Here is an 18,604-nt window from a genome sequence, read left to right on the forward strand (position 1 = left end):
CCCCGGCCTCCAAGCCTCCGGCTACAAACCCCGGGCTCTTCGCCGGCCCTGCTCGCTTCCGGCACCATGTCGGTGCGGACACTACCGCTGCTCTTCTTGAACTTGGGCGGGGAGATGCTTTACATCCTGGACCAGCGGCTGCGGGCCCAGAACGTCCCGGGAGACAAGGCCCGCAAAGGTGAGAGGCGCCCGGCCCGCACGGCCAGCCCCACGCCGCGCAGCCCGGCCCCCATAGCCAGCCCCCTTTACAGGCTGACCTACACCCCTGCACCCTTCGCTCTGACAGGCAGGGACCTTTCTCACAACGCCACAGCCCCATCCGGTCAGAGCCCCGTAAGATTCAAATTCCGCAGAAGATCTTTTCACAGCAGAGGGATTTAATACCCCCATTGGATATTATTAGGGTACCTGACAGCACCCCCCAAATTCCTCATCCCTTCAGATTGAAGAGTTAATTTCCTAATCTCTGTTGACAACTGGTCCCTCCCAAATGTAGGCGTCCCAGCTGCCCACTGCCTGGCAACAGTCTCTGCTAGTCCAGGCATCCTCTTGCCTCAGGAAACAGGTTCTGATTCTCCATGTCTCTGTGTAGTATCCTCCTTCATTAACTGGAGGCCAGTCTTGCTCATTTCAGAAACTATTCCTAGACAGGTAGGGTTATGAAATAACACAGATAAATAAGAAAACATAAGAAAGTCACAGTAGTTGGAAGAGAATGCAGTTGTGGAAATAATTATGTGAGTTTCTAAAATGCAAAATCTGTCTCCCATAAACACCACAGCTAATCGCCAGAATAATGACCACCTAGAACTCTCTGCCACCCTTTTCCTCTGTCTTTTCCTCTTTTCTCAACCGATAGCTGCTTTCACCAAGTTTCCTGGGATTAAGTATAAAAGAAATGTTATATTTCAAAGGAGAGGAAGAAAAGTTGGTGTAAAGGTAACTGACATGGCCACTGATTAAAACATTTATATTCTCTCCAACAGTCTCTGTATGCTCAGCTGATGTTAAACATACATATTCAGATGTTAAGCATACATATTCAGATATTCACTATTGTGTCTGTGCGATTGCTTCCAAGTCCATGCGTGAAGAGAGAAAAAGAACTCCCCATAGCATACCTGCCAGTGAGCTTTCTGAAATGCAAATCCGTCCATCGTCCCCCCTACTTAAAACCGTTTGTCAGCTTTCCACTGCTGCCTGGGTGGAGGCCAAGTCCTTGGCAGGACATTCCAGGGCCCTTCCTGATCAGATCTCTGTCCATCTCTGCAGTCGCACCTCCCACCACTGCCTGCCTTCTACTTTGTATCTTAGTAATACCAGACTGCATGTAGGTCTCCACTTAAAGCATGTTCATTCATGTTTCCATGCTGGTAATCCCCATACTACCCCAAATCCCCCATTTACATGCTAGTCATTTTCCTTCCATCTTGCATTATTCAGCTTAAGAATCATCTTCAGGAAGCCTCTCAACCTGGGGAAAGGGCCTGCGTATACTCCCATGGCACCCCACGCATGCCTCTCTCTACCTTGTCACTGGCCATATTATAGAGAAATGGTCTGTGGACATGGCTGTCTCCCTCATCTTTGTACTCCAGCACCTAGCATAATGCCTAGGGATAAACTGGTGCTCAGTAAATGTTTGTTGAACTGATGATCTAAGTCAGCTGTTTTATGTGATGTTGCCATTTCTTCCTCAAGCAGGTTCTGTTTTCCTTGGTGCCTGGGTTATGTGATTTCATTCCGGCTAATGAGCTGACAGGTAGTTCTTGGGCTGGTAGCCTGTATCTTGGAAGGTGGTGTAAATTAGCAATTAAGAGCATGCTCTCTGGAGTCATACAGATATCGGTCCCAATTCCAGCTTTGCCATTTAACTAGCTTTTTGACTTTGGAGTGTAACCTCTATAAGCCTGTTTCTTTTTCCATAAAATGGAAATAATAATACATACCTTCCAGTGAAGTTGTAAGGATTGAATGAGATCATGTATTTAATGTGTTTAGCACAATGAGCAGCAGGTGCTGTCTTTCAAGAGGCAGACTGGGCAAGACCTTGTGAATACTAGGGGGCTGACTTCCTTTGTCTTCAGGAGCTGTAGTCCTTCTGGGTTTGCTAGATTCAGTCTTAGGGAATTTCAGCCATCTTTAGTAATTCACACTCACACACTCGTTCCATCCACAATTTGGGTGAGTGTCAGGTATCATGTGAGATGCTGGGTGGAGCCTGGTCCAGACTTTCTGTGAATTCACTGGAGGGAGAACTTTTGATCAGTCTGGTCTAGTAACTGATTCTAAAACTGGGAGATATATCTTCCTAATGACGACAACAAGAAAGATTTAGTAAGCACTTACTGTGTACCAAGGACTTCTCTAAACAACTAACCCCCACGACTATCCTATCATGGAGGTGATTCTACTATCCCCATTTTATAGATGGGGAAACTAAGGCCAACGTGCCCAGGGTTACATAGCGGGTAAGAGGACGAGTAAAGTATTCAAATCCAGGTCGTCAGCCTCCTGCGTTCATACTCTTAACCAATATGTCTGCACTGTACTTCCATACCTGGGGAGACTATCTCAGAATCTTTGAGGGGGTTGAAAGGTCAGGAGAAGATGGAGAGATTTGCAAAGAATATCCAGTATGCACACTGATTTTATAAAAGAAATGACAGAAAGTAGTTGGCTGATGGGAGTTTGTCAAAGATAGAGTGAAAAGGCAGAGTAGACAGCGTGGGATTCGAGAAGTTGAGAAACACTCATCTGTTCCAACGTTTGGAGCTGGTGTAACCGCAGGAGCAAGAGCCGCTGTGACAAATACCCGTGCACAGAGGCCTAGAAAACAGCAGACGTGCTAAACTAGTCTTCATGGAAGCTTTGAATGGAAATCGTATTTCTTCTAGATGTTTTCATTATCTTGCACAACTAATTGGTCTCCTGGAGGCCATCCCGCTCCCGCAGGCCGAAGGTACATATTGCAGTATTTCCCCACGAGGCCTCCTCTGGTTTAGCATTCAACAGAAAGGAAGTGCTCTCTCTGTGGGGCAACTTTTAAGTGTTGCATATTGAATGTTGTCCCACATTTTAAGCATAGCAAGAATAATAAAAGCTGCCTTTGCCTCACTCCCATCCTCTTGAAAATACTCATAAATAAGACCCTCTCACATTTTGTTTACATTCCTCATTTTACAGAAGGGGAAACTGAGGCTTGGAGCCTTTAAGTGATTTTTCTAAGATGGGCGGATCACAGTGGAATACTGAGCAACCAAATGGTGGTGAGGTTCTGTTTTTGTGTTTCTAGTTCCAGTCTAACAGGCAGCTCTGGATAGCCTTGGGCCTGCCTCCCACTCAAAATATAACCGAAGTGGAATTGTCACAAATAAGGCATCTGGACTAATAATAGAAAAATAGGGCATCGTTTACCTTCCCCTGGATCCCGAGGAGGAAAGGGGCTGGGAGCGCACAGCACTACAGAGACCTCTGCTGGAGCGGAGCATCATTACCCGCGGGCATGCCTCTGCCAGCTCCACTTTGTCAGCAGCAGGTAGTCACTGTGGCTTAGGGTAGGTGAGGCCCTTTGCAGCTCCACTGTTCCCAAACACACCTTCAAGAGGATGGTAACTCCATCTCTCTGAATTCCCACAAGCCTATCAGGCAAGACCACCTAGCAAATAAATGCTACAGAGGGGCCAGCCCGATGGCACAGCGGTTAAGTTCACACATTCCACTTGGGTGGCCTGGGGGTCGCCGGTTCAGATCCCAGGTGTGGACCTAGAACTGCTTGTCAAGCCGCACTTTGGGAGGTGTCCCCACATATAAAGTAGAGGAAGATGGGCACGCAGGTTAGCTCCGGGCCAGTCTTCCTCAGCAAAAAGAGGAGGATTGGCAGCAGATGTTAGCTTAGAGGTAATCTTCCTCAAAAAAAATTTTTTTAATGATGGATAAATAAATAAATAAATAAATGCTACAGGAAGATAGAAGATATGGACGTTATGCCAAAGAAGCCAGTGTCTGCTTTCTTGGTGCTCTTCCCCAATGTTTTCTCTCCAAAAGCTTGCGACTCTTGTGGGAGAAAGATCGCAAATTTCCCCAGAAGAGTGTGACCTTGCAATGGGAACCCTTTGCAGCCAGTTAGAGCGTGGCGCTGACTGTGCCCTCAGACTGGTCTCATGGGAGCTGTCAGTAATGTGTACTGAAGGCACATACGCGCTTTGATTATAACTTCAGAAATCACCTCTGAAACGATCTAGTGCAAGCTTTCCAAAAGAGACCATTCAGTACAAAACGTTCTTAAAATGTGGACATGTGTAGAACTCTGTGTATCTGGGGGTGGTTTTTCTAGATTGAAATCTCCCGCAAAAAATGAAGAAACGGAAAAAAGTCATCTTTCATCTTTTATGGGTATTCTCCAAAGTTCTGCGGTAGAGAAAGCAGAGCTGGAAGAGAAGGCAGCCAAGTGCTTGATGGGTGTTGCCCATCTCATCCCTACAGCAACCCTAGGAGGGAGGTGCGATTATGATCCCCATTGTACAGATGAAGAAACTGAGGCTAACCAAGTTGCTTGGAGTTACATAGCTAGTAAGTGATAGAGCCAGGTCTCAACCATAAAGGGTCTTGCTTCTCACAAGATTTCTCTAGCCAAGTACATTTTTCCTTATTTGGTCTCCTCTTGGCATCTCCCTGACTGCCTCTGTCCTCAGGAGCTTTCTTGACAGTGGTCCCATCATTACTTCCCTCTTTTTACATGGAAGTCGTGCATCTATATATAAAACTAAATCAGAAACAAATAGACAATTTTTTTCCTTTTAGTTTACATTTCAAGTTTTCTAATTTGACAGTTCCATCTGTACTCTAGAAAGGGAAATCTTACATTAATAAAACATCAGGTTTTACAAAAAGAAAATCCTTTCTCGACCTGTTCTTGGAATTATTCTTTCTCAGGGAAGTTAGTGTTTTTAAAGGCCTTCTTTTGAATGAGGTGTATTCTCATAGCATGGGAGAGGATGACTTCTCGAGCCTGTCAAGATAAACCCCGGGGTGGCTGGTCCTCCTGAGCTCCTCTCTTCCTGGGCCACTCTCTATAAGATATTGCCTCCCTAGGGCTTTTTTGGAACTTGTTATTTATCCATCATCCTTTAAAAGTTTCAAATGGAAGGCGGGGGTTCGCATTAGACATCACTGCAAACATGAAAAATAAGGTTTCATAGACCAGATAATTGGCATTTTAAAAGCCTCCTTGGAAATAATGCTCTTCCTTCATGAACTGGTGTTTTCTTTTTCTCTGCTTCGTGTAGATGAGTGGACAGAGGCGGACAGAGGACGAGGTATGCTGTCTCTGGGCTGCATGTGTGCAGGCTGCATCCACAGGTTCACTCAGTCCTTCATCACTGGGGCTTCAAGTGGGACCACTCTGCATATTTCAAAGTAAAAAATAGGCATGAGTTTCTCTTTAGGCGAGACGTTGGTTACACATTTGAATCTTTTACTTCAATAAATACCACGTGTAAGATGAAAACCAGACAAACTTTGGTAAAAGGACCATATTGCACCCGAGGTATTTGTCTCTTTTCATCAGTTCCAAGTGTTGCAAGGACAACTGGGGCAGTAGCTGCACTTCTGGGTAGGTTGTCCTATTTGGTAGCCCTTAAAACAATTCTGTGATAGTATCATGTCACCAAAGAATTGTGTTTCAACATGAGTGACCCTCCCTGAGCCATTCTTCTTAGCACACTGAGATAGCTGTTGAGCAACCGAGAAAAATGGAAGCATGTGACTGCATGGCTGCCAGGGCTGCGGGCAGAAGGCGTGATTTCATGCGGCGGTATGACTGTGTCATGCCGAATCTTCCATTCCCCTTCACCTACAACTAGCAGCAAACCTGAGAAAGCTGCCGATCCCTCAGAATAACACCTTAGCCTTTCTCGCCTTTAAATGTCACGAGTACCTGCCATCATTTGACATTGGGGTGCAGTTTGTGCATGTCATCGGTCATCGTCCTCCATATATGCTCTCATCACACTGAGTATGCTAAGGGGATAACATACATGATACGTAAGAGCACAGGCTTTAGAATCAAACAGCCCCTTCTAACTTCAACTCCACCACCAGCTGAGTGACCTTGGTCTTGAACCTCTCTACGACTCAGTGTTCCTCCTCGATAGAATAAGGATAGTTCAGAGCTGCCTTGGGATTTAAATGAGATAGTTCATGGAAAGTTCTAAGCTCAGAGCCTAGAACATAGTAAGGCTTTGAGATGTGGTAACCATCCAAAAGCAGTAGCTTCTCTCTTTTACCCTTGGTTCCAAATTGCGTGTTCCCATAAACAATTAGGTTTATAGCAAAGATCGTTGGTAAAAACTCAGTTGCTTTCATCAAGCGAATTATTTCATCAGGCCAGGCTCAAAGAAAAGCCCAATCGAGGTACATGCTATACTTTTATTATATTTCACAACCATCTTTTGCCACTTCTCTTGAGCAATTTTTGGCCCACCTCTTGACTCGCGACAGAATTTCAGGCAAGACGTGTGGATTTTGAAGGCTTTTTGTATACGTAGTTGAATCACTGGAATTTATTTTAACTTAAGCATTCAGAAATGAGCAGAAACTGACTTCCTAATCTGAACCCAGGACTAGAAGCCTGATATATTAAGAATTCAGTTACTAAACCTTCTGACGCACCTGAGAGAAATCGCTTCCTGACGAAATCTGGCTCCCAGTGCATTCCTGCCTCGTGAAATTATGCAAAGCTCATGTGGGTCCCAAAAACTAACACCAAGACAGGCTAACAGAGCCGGTTAAAACCATTTCTCAGGGGCCGGCTCCGTGGCCAAGTGGTTAAGTTCGCGCGCTCCGCTGTGGCGGCCCAGGGTTCGGATCCTGGGCGCGGACGTGGCACCGCTCGTCAGGCCACATTGAGGCGGCGTCCCACATCCCACAACTAGAAGAACCTGCAACTAAGATATACAACTATGTACAGGGGGGTTTGGGGGAGATAAAGCAGAAAAGAAAAAAAGATTGCCAACAGTTGTTAGCCCAGGTGCCAATCTTAAAAAAAAGCCATTTCTCGGGTTTAGAAATGGGCTGCTTCTCTAGGGCAAGGACGTCTCCTCTCTCTCTTTGTCCTGGTGTTTCTCTCAGTGTCTGGTACCTAGCAGGCCCGTCTCGAGCAGGTGCTAGGTGAAGCACACTGTGAGATGTAAGCCTGTTCATTTGTGCCCCCATTTTCTTTCCAAAGAGTTAAATGAGAGGTGGGAGCCCTGGGTGCCGGGGCCCAACTGTAACACTGCCGTTTCCTCTTAGGGGGCATTTGTGTTCACAGCTCTGCCCACAGGGACACGGCCTGCCACCCTCTCTTTCCAACAGGTGAACTTTCTGGACCTTCTCTTGCAGGGAGCCATGGTGATATGTAGCTTTTTCACTTCCCAGGGGAAAGGCTTCGTTTTGCTTTTTAGTTTGCCAGAGCACCTAACAATCACCTTGGGATTTTCTTTCTTTTAGAACTGATTTATTTGGGTCTAAGCTATTTTCCTTGATCCTGCCAAGGGCTCAAAGACACTAGAGAAATGCCCCAGCCCCTAGAGGACTGGGAGCTATTTGTGAGCATTAGCATAATCAGAGCTGATGGGATTCTTTACCTTGAATTCTTCCTCTTTGGCACTCCTTCCTGGCCTATAAGTCTGTGGAAAATTCTTCAGATTCTCTCTTTTGAGGCCTCTGGGTGGCTTTTCAGTTGTACCTGTTTCCTTGCAAATTGTGCATTTTATAAGGGCTGTGGTGAGAAAAACGTTGGAAAACCCGGTTTATTGCAGATCCTTGCTTATTTGGGTCCAAGGCAAAAGGCCATGCATGCGGCAAACCTGGAAGAGCTCCTCCGTCTCCAAGCTGTCCACGCTGGGGAAATGTTAGCGCACATTAAGGGCAAGCTGCAGTGGGTTTTCCTAGCGCTCAGCTAATGTATTTGAGTAGCACAAAATATCTAGGTATTAAATAATTAAGTATTATTTATTATTAAATAATAATCTATCCGAATGAGTGAATGAAGAACTAGAACTATAAATTCTTTGGTTGGCACCTGCCTTAGGACCTTTTCTTCTCTCCAGATGGAAATTTTCCATTTGAGCAATAGTGCGAGACACGTCACTACAGTGACACTGCTACAGTGTCATAGCAATATTAGAGATGAAATGTAGGAATTAAGCCATTCTAAAGTGGGACTCATCTGAAGTGCATGTCTTATAGAAACATTAGAAATGTTTTAATCTCTAACCATTTCATAAAATGTTTTGAAAAAAAGAGAATCAATTACCATTATTGGTCCCATTTTTATAAAATTTAATTTTAAAGTAAAAATGTTATAGATTTGCTAAACAAACAAAAAAGAGTGATGCTGTTTCTCGTCTTAAGGAAGATTCTGATCTACAATGCTTATAGGAATCTTTTTTAAAGAAATGTTTCCCCTGTAAAGTGAGATAATATATGTAAAAGTGGTTTGTGACCTCTGAGGCACAGCACATTTGTACACTGTCACGTTTATGTTTGCTCTGCGATGGTCTCATAAAGCACTCGGGACCCCGCTTTCTATTGGGACACCTGTGTGGTTTCTCCCCGGGGAGCAGGTCTCACCCAGCACGTCAGCATCCCCATTCTGCATAGGCCCAGCTCCTCCGTTCCATTCGCACGGAGAGCGTTTCCTGAAGAAGGCTTCCTCCAGTACCGTGCTCGGCTGTATTCTCTCTGTTTCTGCAGTTCTGAATGACATCGTCTCAACCATGTTCAATCGGAAGTTTATGGAGGAATTGTTCAAACCCCAGGAGCTCTACTCCAAGAAGGCCCTGAGGACTGTCTACGACCGCCTGGCTCATGCCTCCATCATAAGACTGAACCAGGCCAGCATGGACAAGGTGAGCGGACGGCTGCCTCTGTGGCTGGTCATAGACTGGAGTCAAATGAGATGATGTATGCAATGGTGCCTTGCCAAAAAATGGCACTCATAAATATTAGTTGTTACTGAGTTTCAGAGTGGGGAAGGACCTCAGAAGTCATCCACACCAACCCCTCTGTTGTTCCACCTGCCCGAAGAGGACTGGTGTTTATGCCCATATTTTTGAACACCTTAGCCCAATACAAGAGCTCAACCCTGAAAACTTTAATTCCCCTTCATTCCTGACAAATGTCAGCTCTGCACTGAGGAAACCAGGCATTTGTTAAAGCAAATTCAAAACTGCTCGGTCTTTACTTGTAACATGAACATATCTGTTTCTTTGGGAAACAAATTATTAGGGCATTCTTATTTTAAAAATAATTTTAAATAAATAAATGGCAGAGGATAGACAAATTTCCTATTCAGAAGAATTCAAATAATTTATGTAGATGCTCTGCCATCAAGAAAGGAGAGTATAACTCCCTACTCCTTGTGTGGGGGCCGCACTTAGTGACTTCCTTCAAAGAGGACAGTTTGGAAAGGGGGAAAAGCAGTTAATGGTACAGTGGAGAAAGTGACAGATACGACCTCAGCCAGGTGCTGAAGGTCAGCATTGGCAGAGAGAAGTCATGTTGGAGGTATGTGTCCTGATATGATGTGATGAGGATGGCACTTTACCCCTCTTATCGTCCTCCCCAAACCCACCACCCCCGTCTAACCATGAGGAAAAAATCAGACAGATACCATCCGGAGGTCATGTTACAAAATTCCTGAGCAGTACTCAGAGGCCACCAAAAACAAGGAAAGGCAGAGAAACTGTCACGGACGCGAGGAGCCTAGGGAGACATGACAACTAAATGTAATTGGTCATTACAGAGAACCTCAAACAGAAATAGGGCATTAGGGGAGAATTCATGAAATCTCAATAAAATACGGACTTCAGTTAATTTAAAAATCATCATCATAATAATTCCTTTTCCATTCTTTCCATTATATGGATTTTTAAAAAATCATGAGGCCTGACAGTGGATGCTGGGTGTGCAAAATCAATGCTCACTTATTGCTGGCCCCTGGGAACCTCAGGGAAACAGACCGCCTTTAACTGTGCCCCCTACCTCCTGCCACTTACCTCTGGAAAGTTGCTTTATCTCCCTGAGCCTCCACTTCCTCATCTATAAAATGGGGGTCATCATAGCTACTTCATCAGTGCTGGGAGGATTAAGCGGGAAACATACATGTATGATGACATGCCTAGGCCTGGCACAGAGTAGGTGTTCAATAAGTGCGAATTATCTTCTCTGCTCTGCTTGCTCTTCTCCCTCCGCCTTTAAGAAGGTTTAACTTTCCATAGACAAATGACACAGAAGATTAAATGGGATCAAATGAGGTAACGTATATAAATGTGCTTGGTACATGATGGTAGTACATGGTACAACAGATGGCAGTGGTTATATTTTCAACCCTGACTCAGACGAGTCCATAACTTCTCTCCTAAACTGGTTTCTCCTGTCCCCCGTGCCCCAGACTTCCCTGCCTCCGTCAGCAGCAGCATCCTTCTCCCAGGCGCTAAGTTGAACGTGCTGTAGTCATTTGGCCAGCCCTCATCTTCATCCCCCACATCTAGTCACATCGTCACCATATACTCACAGCCTCTCCTTCTAAGTACCACATGCTCTTCTTTTCCCTGCCTTTTCTGTTCCCACAATCTTTATTCCAGGCCTTAAGTCTGGATTACTCCAACAAAGTGTTTTTCATTCATGTAATCAATGGATATTATTGCAAACCTACTAGGAGCCAGGTACCAGCTAGTCTCCCTGACTGCAGTCTCTCCCTTCTCTCACATCTCATTATTGCCAGACTGACTCATCTTGGTTAATCACCACTTTTATCATGTCGGCTCAGAAAACTTCAATAGCCCCCTAATTTCTTTATTTCCCACCATCCCCGACATTATCTGTCCTCTCCGGCCAGGCTGTTCTCCTCATTCTCCCAGGAAAATAGCATACTCAATGCTGCCTCCAGGCCCTCACGCATGCTGTTCCCCTCAACCAGAATGCCTTTCCTCTCCCTCAGCCCATTTGAACCATATCACTGCCTTCTTCTTCTTCCAGAAAGCCTGTCTTCACTACTTTGGTCCTCACCAATTTCTCGCCTCTTGTCATTCATGGACGGTCATACCATCCATGGCGCCTGTTGATATCTTCTTAAGTATTGTTCATCATTTAAGATTGTTCTTACACAGTTGTCGAACTTTACGCTTGCCACTTTCACACATATCCTCTCATTTCCTACTCTCAGCAGCTCTGCAATGACAGGAAATTAGGGAGTATTTTTATAGATGAGAAAATTGAGGCTCAGAGAGGTGAAGAGGCTTGGCCAGCGCCATCCAGCAAGTCAGCAGCAATGGAGGGCTTGAAGTCGGGATTTTGCTCTCCAAGTTCAGCACCGGTTCCGGGCCCCACAGCTGCTGATACTGTTTCAAACGTGTTCCATCAGCAATACAGAGAAGCTGACCAGAAGTCCTGGTTTGCCCAGGAATGCCCTGGTTTACTCCTGTTATCCTGGCTTAATTACTAATATCACCCCCTTTTACTCTCAAAAGTGTCTTGGTTTTGAGCCAGCCCAGTGGCCAAGTGGATAGGTTCGTGCAGTCTGCTTCAGCGGCCCAGGATTTGCCAGTTCAGATCCTGGGCATGGACCTACACACCACTCATCAAGCCATGCTGTGGCAGCATCCCACATAGAAGAACGAGAATGACTTACAACTAGGATATACAGCTATGCACTGGGGGGCTCTGGGGAGAAAAAAAACAGAGGAAGGTTGGCCACAGATGTTAGCTCAGGGCCACTCTTCCTCACAAAGAAAAAACAAAAAAGTGGCTTGGTTTGGGTGATAGTTGATATGGTTGTCCGAGCCGTATGATATGCCCAGAACTGGTTTTCATTCAGTGAGTGCTTGACTGAATCATTGTTTGGAGGTTCTGACATCTGCTCTTACGATCCTATTTATTTTGTTCGTGTATGGGTTGGCAGCTCTATGACCTGATGACTGTGGCTTTCAAATATCAAGTCTTGATGTGTCCCCGTCCCAAGGATGTGTTGCTGGTCACGTTCAATCATTTAGATGCCATCAAGGGGCTCATCCGAGACTCCCCAGCCATCCTGAATCAGGTCGATGAGACTTTCCAGCAGCTGACTGAGGTAAGCGCATTGTCAGCTTCTCACCTTTCAGGCCTGGTACTTGCTCTCATTCCTCAGTTAAGAGCGGGCAGATCCTATGACAGCGAGAACAAGATGAGGAATGGCAAAGCCTGCCGCACTCCCAGAAAATTCTGAAGATCTATAAGTGTCCATTTTGGTACTGCAATTGGCGTTACCATCTTATGCCCTCTTACTGTTGCCTTCAGAATTGGAAGGCAATGATACTGAGCATGGTCATTTTCTCCTAACTTTTCTGAAAGAGAGTTGCTGGTTGATGTTATGCTAAGTCCTGAGGAACAGCCTCTCCAGGTCTGTGGGGACCGGGAGAGGTGAGGTGTACCCCACTCAGGTGTGGCATAAGGGGGTTTTTCATTAGTGAGGGAGCGGGGCTGGCTCTCCTGCTGTCCTTCTCGCCCCAGCAGCTGAGTCCTCTCCTTGCTATCAGCTCCCATCCCTGAGTGCCCACCACCCCTGCCTGTCTGCACTCTCATCTCGCCTCTGAAAGTGAAGTGCTTCTTTCTGCCTTGGCTCCGGCAGGTATATGGGGGTCTCTCTGCGGGGGAGTTCCAGCTGATCCGGCAGACACTCCTCATCTTCTTCCAGGATCTGCACATCCGGGTGAGTGCACGGGCAGCCCTGGGAGCGCCATGCCACTGCGGTCCTCGGGAAACGGGGTGCCGACTGGTCAGGCAGACAAGGGCTGAAATTCTGCACAGTTGGTGATGTCCTCGGTGTTTGGCTCCATGATGATAAGCTTTCTGATAACAAATCTCAGCAATTTTGAAGTGGACCAAGGAACACAATGGTGCTGCCATTCCTTCCCAGTTACCTTCCGTGTTTCTTTAAAATACGGTTTCTCGGGGCTGGCCCCGTGGCCGAGTGGTTAAGTTTGCGTGCTCCGCTGCAGGCGGCCCGGTGTTTCGTTGGTTCGAATCCTGGGCGCGGACATGGCACTGCTCATCAAACCACGCTGAGGCAGCGTCCCACATGCCACAACTAGAAGGACCCACAATGAAGAATATACAACTGTGTACTGGGGGGCTTTGGGGAGAAAAAGGAAAAAAAATAAAATAAAATAAAATCTTTAAAATACGGTTTCTCCCCTTGCTTCTCCAGAGGAAATGTACTCTCAAGGCCTCCAGCTTAAGATCAATTCCAAAGCCTTTTCCTAACCGTTAGCATCCTGGACCTCTCCAGGGTCTGACACCATCAGGGGGCTGCCCTCCTCCACGAGACTCTCACCTTTCCTGGACTTCATGGTGCCAGACCACCCTGGCCTTCCTTCACCTCTCCCGCCTCTATGCCTGCCACTCCTTCCTCTCCCTCCTCCTGTCTCCAAACCTTCCTCCTCCTGCCTCCACCCCTCCCCCTGTTTAGGAATTCTCTTTCCTACCCCTTTCCAACTCCCTCAGCCAGGACTCCTGAGTCTAACGTCTGCTCTGGCCTCGCCCAGCCCTGCCGTCCAGACCCACATCTCCCCACCTGCCTGCTGAGTGCCTACACTTAGTGCCTACAGCTGAATGTCTGTGGCTAAACTAACCCCTGAAATTCAAGTCCTGCCTCAACTTCCTGATTTCTTCTGCGGGCACCACCGTTCCTTCACTCACCCCCCTCAGAACCAGAGCGTCACCATTGATTCCCCTTCTCTGAACTTCTCATTGCTTCTAGGCCCGTAGAGTCTACCTTTTCCATCTCCACGCCCTCCTTTCCACTCCTACTGCCACCAGCCTAGCCCAGGCCCTTGTATTCTGGTTGGCTGTTGCCTCCCAATTGACCCTGCCTCCCCCCGTCATGCCTACTCCAGACAATTCTGCACCCTAACTTTTTTTTTAAGATTGGCACCTAAGCTAACAACTGTTGCCAATCTTCTTCTTTTTTTTTCTGCTTTTTCTCCCCAAATCCCCCCAGTACATAGGTGTATATTTTAGTTGCGGGTCCTTCTAGTGGCATGTGGGACGCCTCAGCGTGGCCTGAATGGTGCCATGTTGGCTCCCAGGATCCAAACTGGCGAAACCCTGGGCTGCCGAAGCAGAGCACATGAACTTAACCACTCGGCCCCGGGTCCAGCCCCTGCACCCGAACTTTTAAAACACATTTCTGAGCTTCTGAATTTGGGGCCTGTCTCTCTTGGATAGAACTTTGCTTCTTCCCACAATTTAACGCACAGATGTGGGAATGATGGTCTGAAACGGCCAAAGCAGCCGAGGCCCCAGAGTCAAGCACACTTGCGTTCGAGCCCCAGCTCCAGCCAGCTCCACGAACAGGCAAATTGCTGCTCTTGAGCCTTAGCTGCTTCTTCTGAAAAACAGAAGTGAAAATACCTAATGGAGCGTTTGCTGGGAGGGTTAACTGAAGCAGCGTGTGTGTTTGCTTGTACGTGTGTCGCACAGAGTGCTCTGGAAAGACAAGAGGCTGGTCGCAGCGGTTGCCTGCTGGGAGTGAGGACCTGCGTGAAGGACAGGGATGGGAGAGAGACTTGTGTTCCATCGTATACCCTTTGAATTTTGTGCATGTGCATGTGTAACACAGTCACAAAATAAAATTCAAACAAAAGGAGAAATAGAATGTGGTTAGTGCCTGGTTGTTATTTCCCTTTCCTGGACCATGAAAGACAAGTAGATTTCAACTCTGAGGCCAGTTTTATTGTTAACTCTCATGAACAATTTTACTTGCTATGGATGGAGCAATAATAACATCAATATAAATTAAAATCTCTAATAGTCATCAATTAAAATAAAAAATATGAAAGTACAAATAAGATTGAGTTTTGCGTTGCTTTAAAATAGTGAAAACTCTGCATCATATTGTCATCAAGACTGAGCATATTTGGATATTATTTTATGGATTATAGTAATATAAGCAGTCATATTGATTTCTCAATTCTGATAAGATAAAATTCATTATAATGAAAAGACTTTCCTAATAATAAGTCTATAACAAAATCACTAAAACATATTAAACCACAAAATATATTAAGCTTTAATTGCTAGATGGACAGGCAATGAAATGTCACAATGTTCATTGAAACATCAAACAAAATCAAACATCAGAAGAAATAGGGGTCACACATCCTGATGACGTCCAGCCGCTGATTGTAACATCGGCCTGGTTTTCCAAGTCTGATCTTTAATGCCGTTTCTGCTGAGCTGCAGTTTGTGATTGCCTATACAGATTTTCTGTTTTCAAAGCAGTCTTGACAGTTTTTCGGTTTGTTATCAAAACCAACTAAATCAAGAAAACGCAGCTCTGATCTAACACTCTCTTGCTCGTTGTTTAACCAAAGCAAATACAAAACTCCTCATCTGGATATCCAAGGCTTTCTGGGGAATCACGAAACAACCTACGGTGGCCTTAATGTGGTCAAGGCCCTGACCTGTGCACGGGGCCTGGCCAGAAACTGCATGAAGACCATTTGGCGTCCTGAGCAGTTGTTTACAGCCATCTGAATTCCCACCGCCTCTCAGCCCTCCCGTACTCCTCCAGAGTTGCTTCCTAAAGGGTGGGCTCCTCAGGTCACCCACCCCCTCCCACACTCTCATTCACATTTGTGTGTCCTTCCTTCGTGGACTCTCCTTGTGTTTTTCCATCTTCGCCTCTTCGTAAATGTTCTTTCAGTCCCACTCCATTATGCACTCCACTTGGAAATATGTCAGCCTAACAAATATTTATTGAGTGCCCACTCCATGCCAGGCACTGCTGTCAGCACTGAGATATGTAAGTACAGAGAACAAGACAGGGGCCCTGCCTTGAGGAGGTTCTTGGCTAGTAGGAAGAGACAGGGAGGACGAGCAAGTCACGTTCTGGTTCTGATAACTTTTAGGAAGACGGCAATATAAGGTAGTTATAGAGGGTCGCTGGGTGGGATGTTGCACTCGACCAGCACTGTCCAATAGAACTGCCTGTCGTGATGGAAATGTTCTCTGTCCGTGCTGTCCGATATGCTAGCCACTAGCCACATGTGGCTGTTGAGCACTTGAAATATGGCTGGTGTGACTGAGAAACTGACTTTTTAATTTAATTTTAATTTTCATAGCCACACTTGACTAGTCGCTGCTGTACTGGACAGCACATCCTTAGATGATAGAATCAAGGACAGCCCTTCTGAGGACAGACATTTTAGCTGAGAGTATAACTCACAAAGATCCCAGGAAGGGCATCTAAACTGAAGGGAGAGCAAGTTCAAAGGCCGTTAGTGGGGAGAAGCATGATGTGTTCCTTGGACGAACAGAAAGCCAATGTGAATGGAGCATTTCTAGGCAGGAGTGATGCTCAGAATATAGTTAACAGGGGCTGGCCCTGTGGCCGAGTGGTCAAGTTCGCATGCTCCGCTGCAGGCAGCCCAGTGTTTCGTCGGTTCGAATCCTGGGCGCAGACATGGCACCGCTCATCAAACCACGCTGAGGCAGCATCCCACATGCCACAACTAGAAGGACCCACAAGGCAGAATATACAACTATGTACCGGGGGGCTTTGGGGAGAAAAAGGAAAAAAGTAAAATCTTAAAAAAAAAAAAAAAAAAAAAGAATAAAGTTAACAACCTGTGCAGCGTGGGCCAAGACTAATGGGAACAGAGGCCGGTCATAAACTGCTACTTACTGGTTGACTTAGCTCTCGGCCCTAGTACCCAGCTTCTTCTAAGACTAGAGGAAAGATTGCAAGCACTTTAAGGTGAGAGGTAACGTGATCTGATGTGGGTTCTGGAAGATGAACTGTGTGGGACAAGGGTAGAGGTGGGACAGCAGGTGGGAAACTCCTGTAGAAATCAGGTAAAAGTGAATGTGCCTACATTAGGTCTACCAGTGGAGACAATGAGAAGCGTTTAGGTTTGGCATCTGCCGCATTTAGGATCTCGGGGCAAGATCATCCAGACTTACTAAGAGCTTGGATGTGGAGAATGAGGGAAAGAAGAATGATGAGCAACTACTGCTAAGGTTGTGGCCTGAGCAACTGAGGTGCCGTTTACTCAGAGAGGGACGGGCTGAAGGAACGTATATTTGTGTAGAAAAACTTAGTTCTACGCAAGTTTGATTTGCCTGTTAGACACCCAAGCAGCAATGTCGAATAGGCAGTTGAATATCCAAATCTAGAGCTCTGGGGAGAGCCAGGCTGGAGGCATGAATGTGGGAATCCTCAGCATACAGCACAGAGGTGGCGTTGGAAGTCCTCTGGCCACTTGGGGAGGCTGGGCACTCTTTCTCACCTGAGGCAGGATGGGAGAAGCAGGGTCGGTGTTCTGCCAGCTTCCCTCTCACTTTCAGGTCGTTATTCTCCCGCTCTCACACTCAGCCCTCCTCTTGTAAGGCCATCAACCATAACACCGTCCAGAGCCCTGTACTCATCACTCACTGCTGAAACTGTAAGCCACCACCATATTCCCTGAGCCTTTAAATCCCTGGCTCGCTCCTCCCGGCCACCGGAGTCCCGCCATCATCCCGGGGAGCGTGAATGCTCATGGAGACGTCTCACGCAGCACTCCAGCCCCGCAGCGCAGTCACCTTCATTTCCTTTTTCCATAGGAAACATGGTTCCTGCCCTCAGGAACTTATTAGAGAAGGGAAAAAATACGCTAAGTACCTTACAGATGTTTGGTTCTGAAATAGAAGAGTGCAAAGAGAGAGGACACAAAGGAGGGGGTGTCACTTCTACCCAAGAGAATCAGGAAGTCTTCATAGAGGATCTGCTATCTTTTCATAGAAATAGGCTTTCACCAGGCCCCTGGGAAACAAGGGCAGGGGTCGAGATGGACACTTAGGCAGAGGACAGCGTCTCACTAAAGGCAGGAGGCATGTAACTGCCTGATGTATTTGGCGGTGGAGCAGGGCGGAAGGCTGTAAGCGATTGAGTGTGGCTGGAACATAAGTTCAAGGAGAACATGGCCACAGAGAGGAACAAGGACCACCTGGACATTATCTGGCAGGCAGCAGAGAGCCACTGAAGCAGAAGAGGGACATGGTCAGACATGAGTTTAGAAGAGTCTCTTAGCAGCAGAATGGAGGCTGGATCAAAAACAGGTGAGGGGCCCTGGCCCTGTGATGCAGTGGTTCAGTTCAGTGCACTCAGCTTCGGCAGCCCAGGTTTGCGGGTTCGGATCCTGAGCACGGACCTATACCACTCGTCAGCCATGCTGTGGCAGCAACCCACGTACAAAATAGAGGAAGATTGGCACAGATGTTAGCTCCGGGCGCATCTTCCTTGGCAAAAAAAATAAAAAACAGGAGGCCGGGAGACCAGTCAGGAAGCTCCTGCAGTGGCCAAGCAAGAGATGATGAAGGCCTGCACTAAGGAGCAGGGCAGAGAGTTGGGGCCGATACAGGAGTGATCATTGGGTTGGCAGGACTGGGTGACTGAAGAGACATGGGAAGGTGGTGGACGGGACAGCTTAGATTGCTGACTTGGTACCTGGCAGTGTCATTCAGGGAGATTAGCAACACCAGGGGAGGGTCAGGTTTGGGAAGACAAATGATGGGCCCTGTTCTGAGCAGGGTGAAT

The 18,604-nt window shown here is 46.7% G+C and overlaps 1 protein-coding gene across 1 annotated transcript in view; it reads left to right on the forward strand.

Moving 5' to 3' along the window:
* The window catches only part of OSCP1 (organic solute carrier partner 1), a 26,192-nt gene continuing 7,588 nt past the window's right edge, over positions 1-18,604 (forward strand). The window contains exons 1-4 of the mRNA XM_046663525.1: positions 1-178; positions 8,740-8,894; positions 11,948-12,115; positions 12,653-12,733. Coding sequence (XP_046519481.1) covers positions 67-178; positions 8,740-8,894; positions 11,948-12,115; positions 12,653-12,733 — 516 coding nt within the window. The 5' untranslated portion in view covers positions 1-66. The remainder of the gene's footprint in view (positions 179-8,739; positions 8,895-11,947; positions 12,116-12,652; positions 12,734-18,604) is intronic.

Source organism: Equus quagga, chromosome 5 (assembly GCF_021613505.1).
Source record: "Equus quagga isolate Etosha38 chromosome 5, UCLA_HA_Equagga_1.0, whole genome shotgun sequence".
NCBI classification, from domain to species: Eukaryota; Metazoa; Chordata; class Mammalia; order Perissodactyla; family Equidae; genus Equus; species Equus quagga.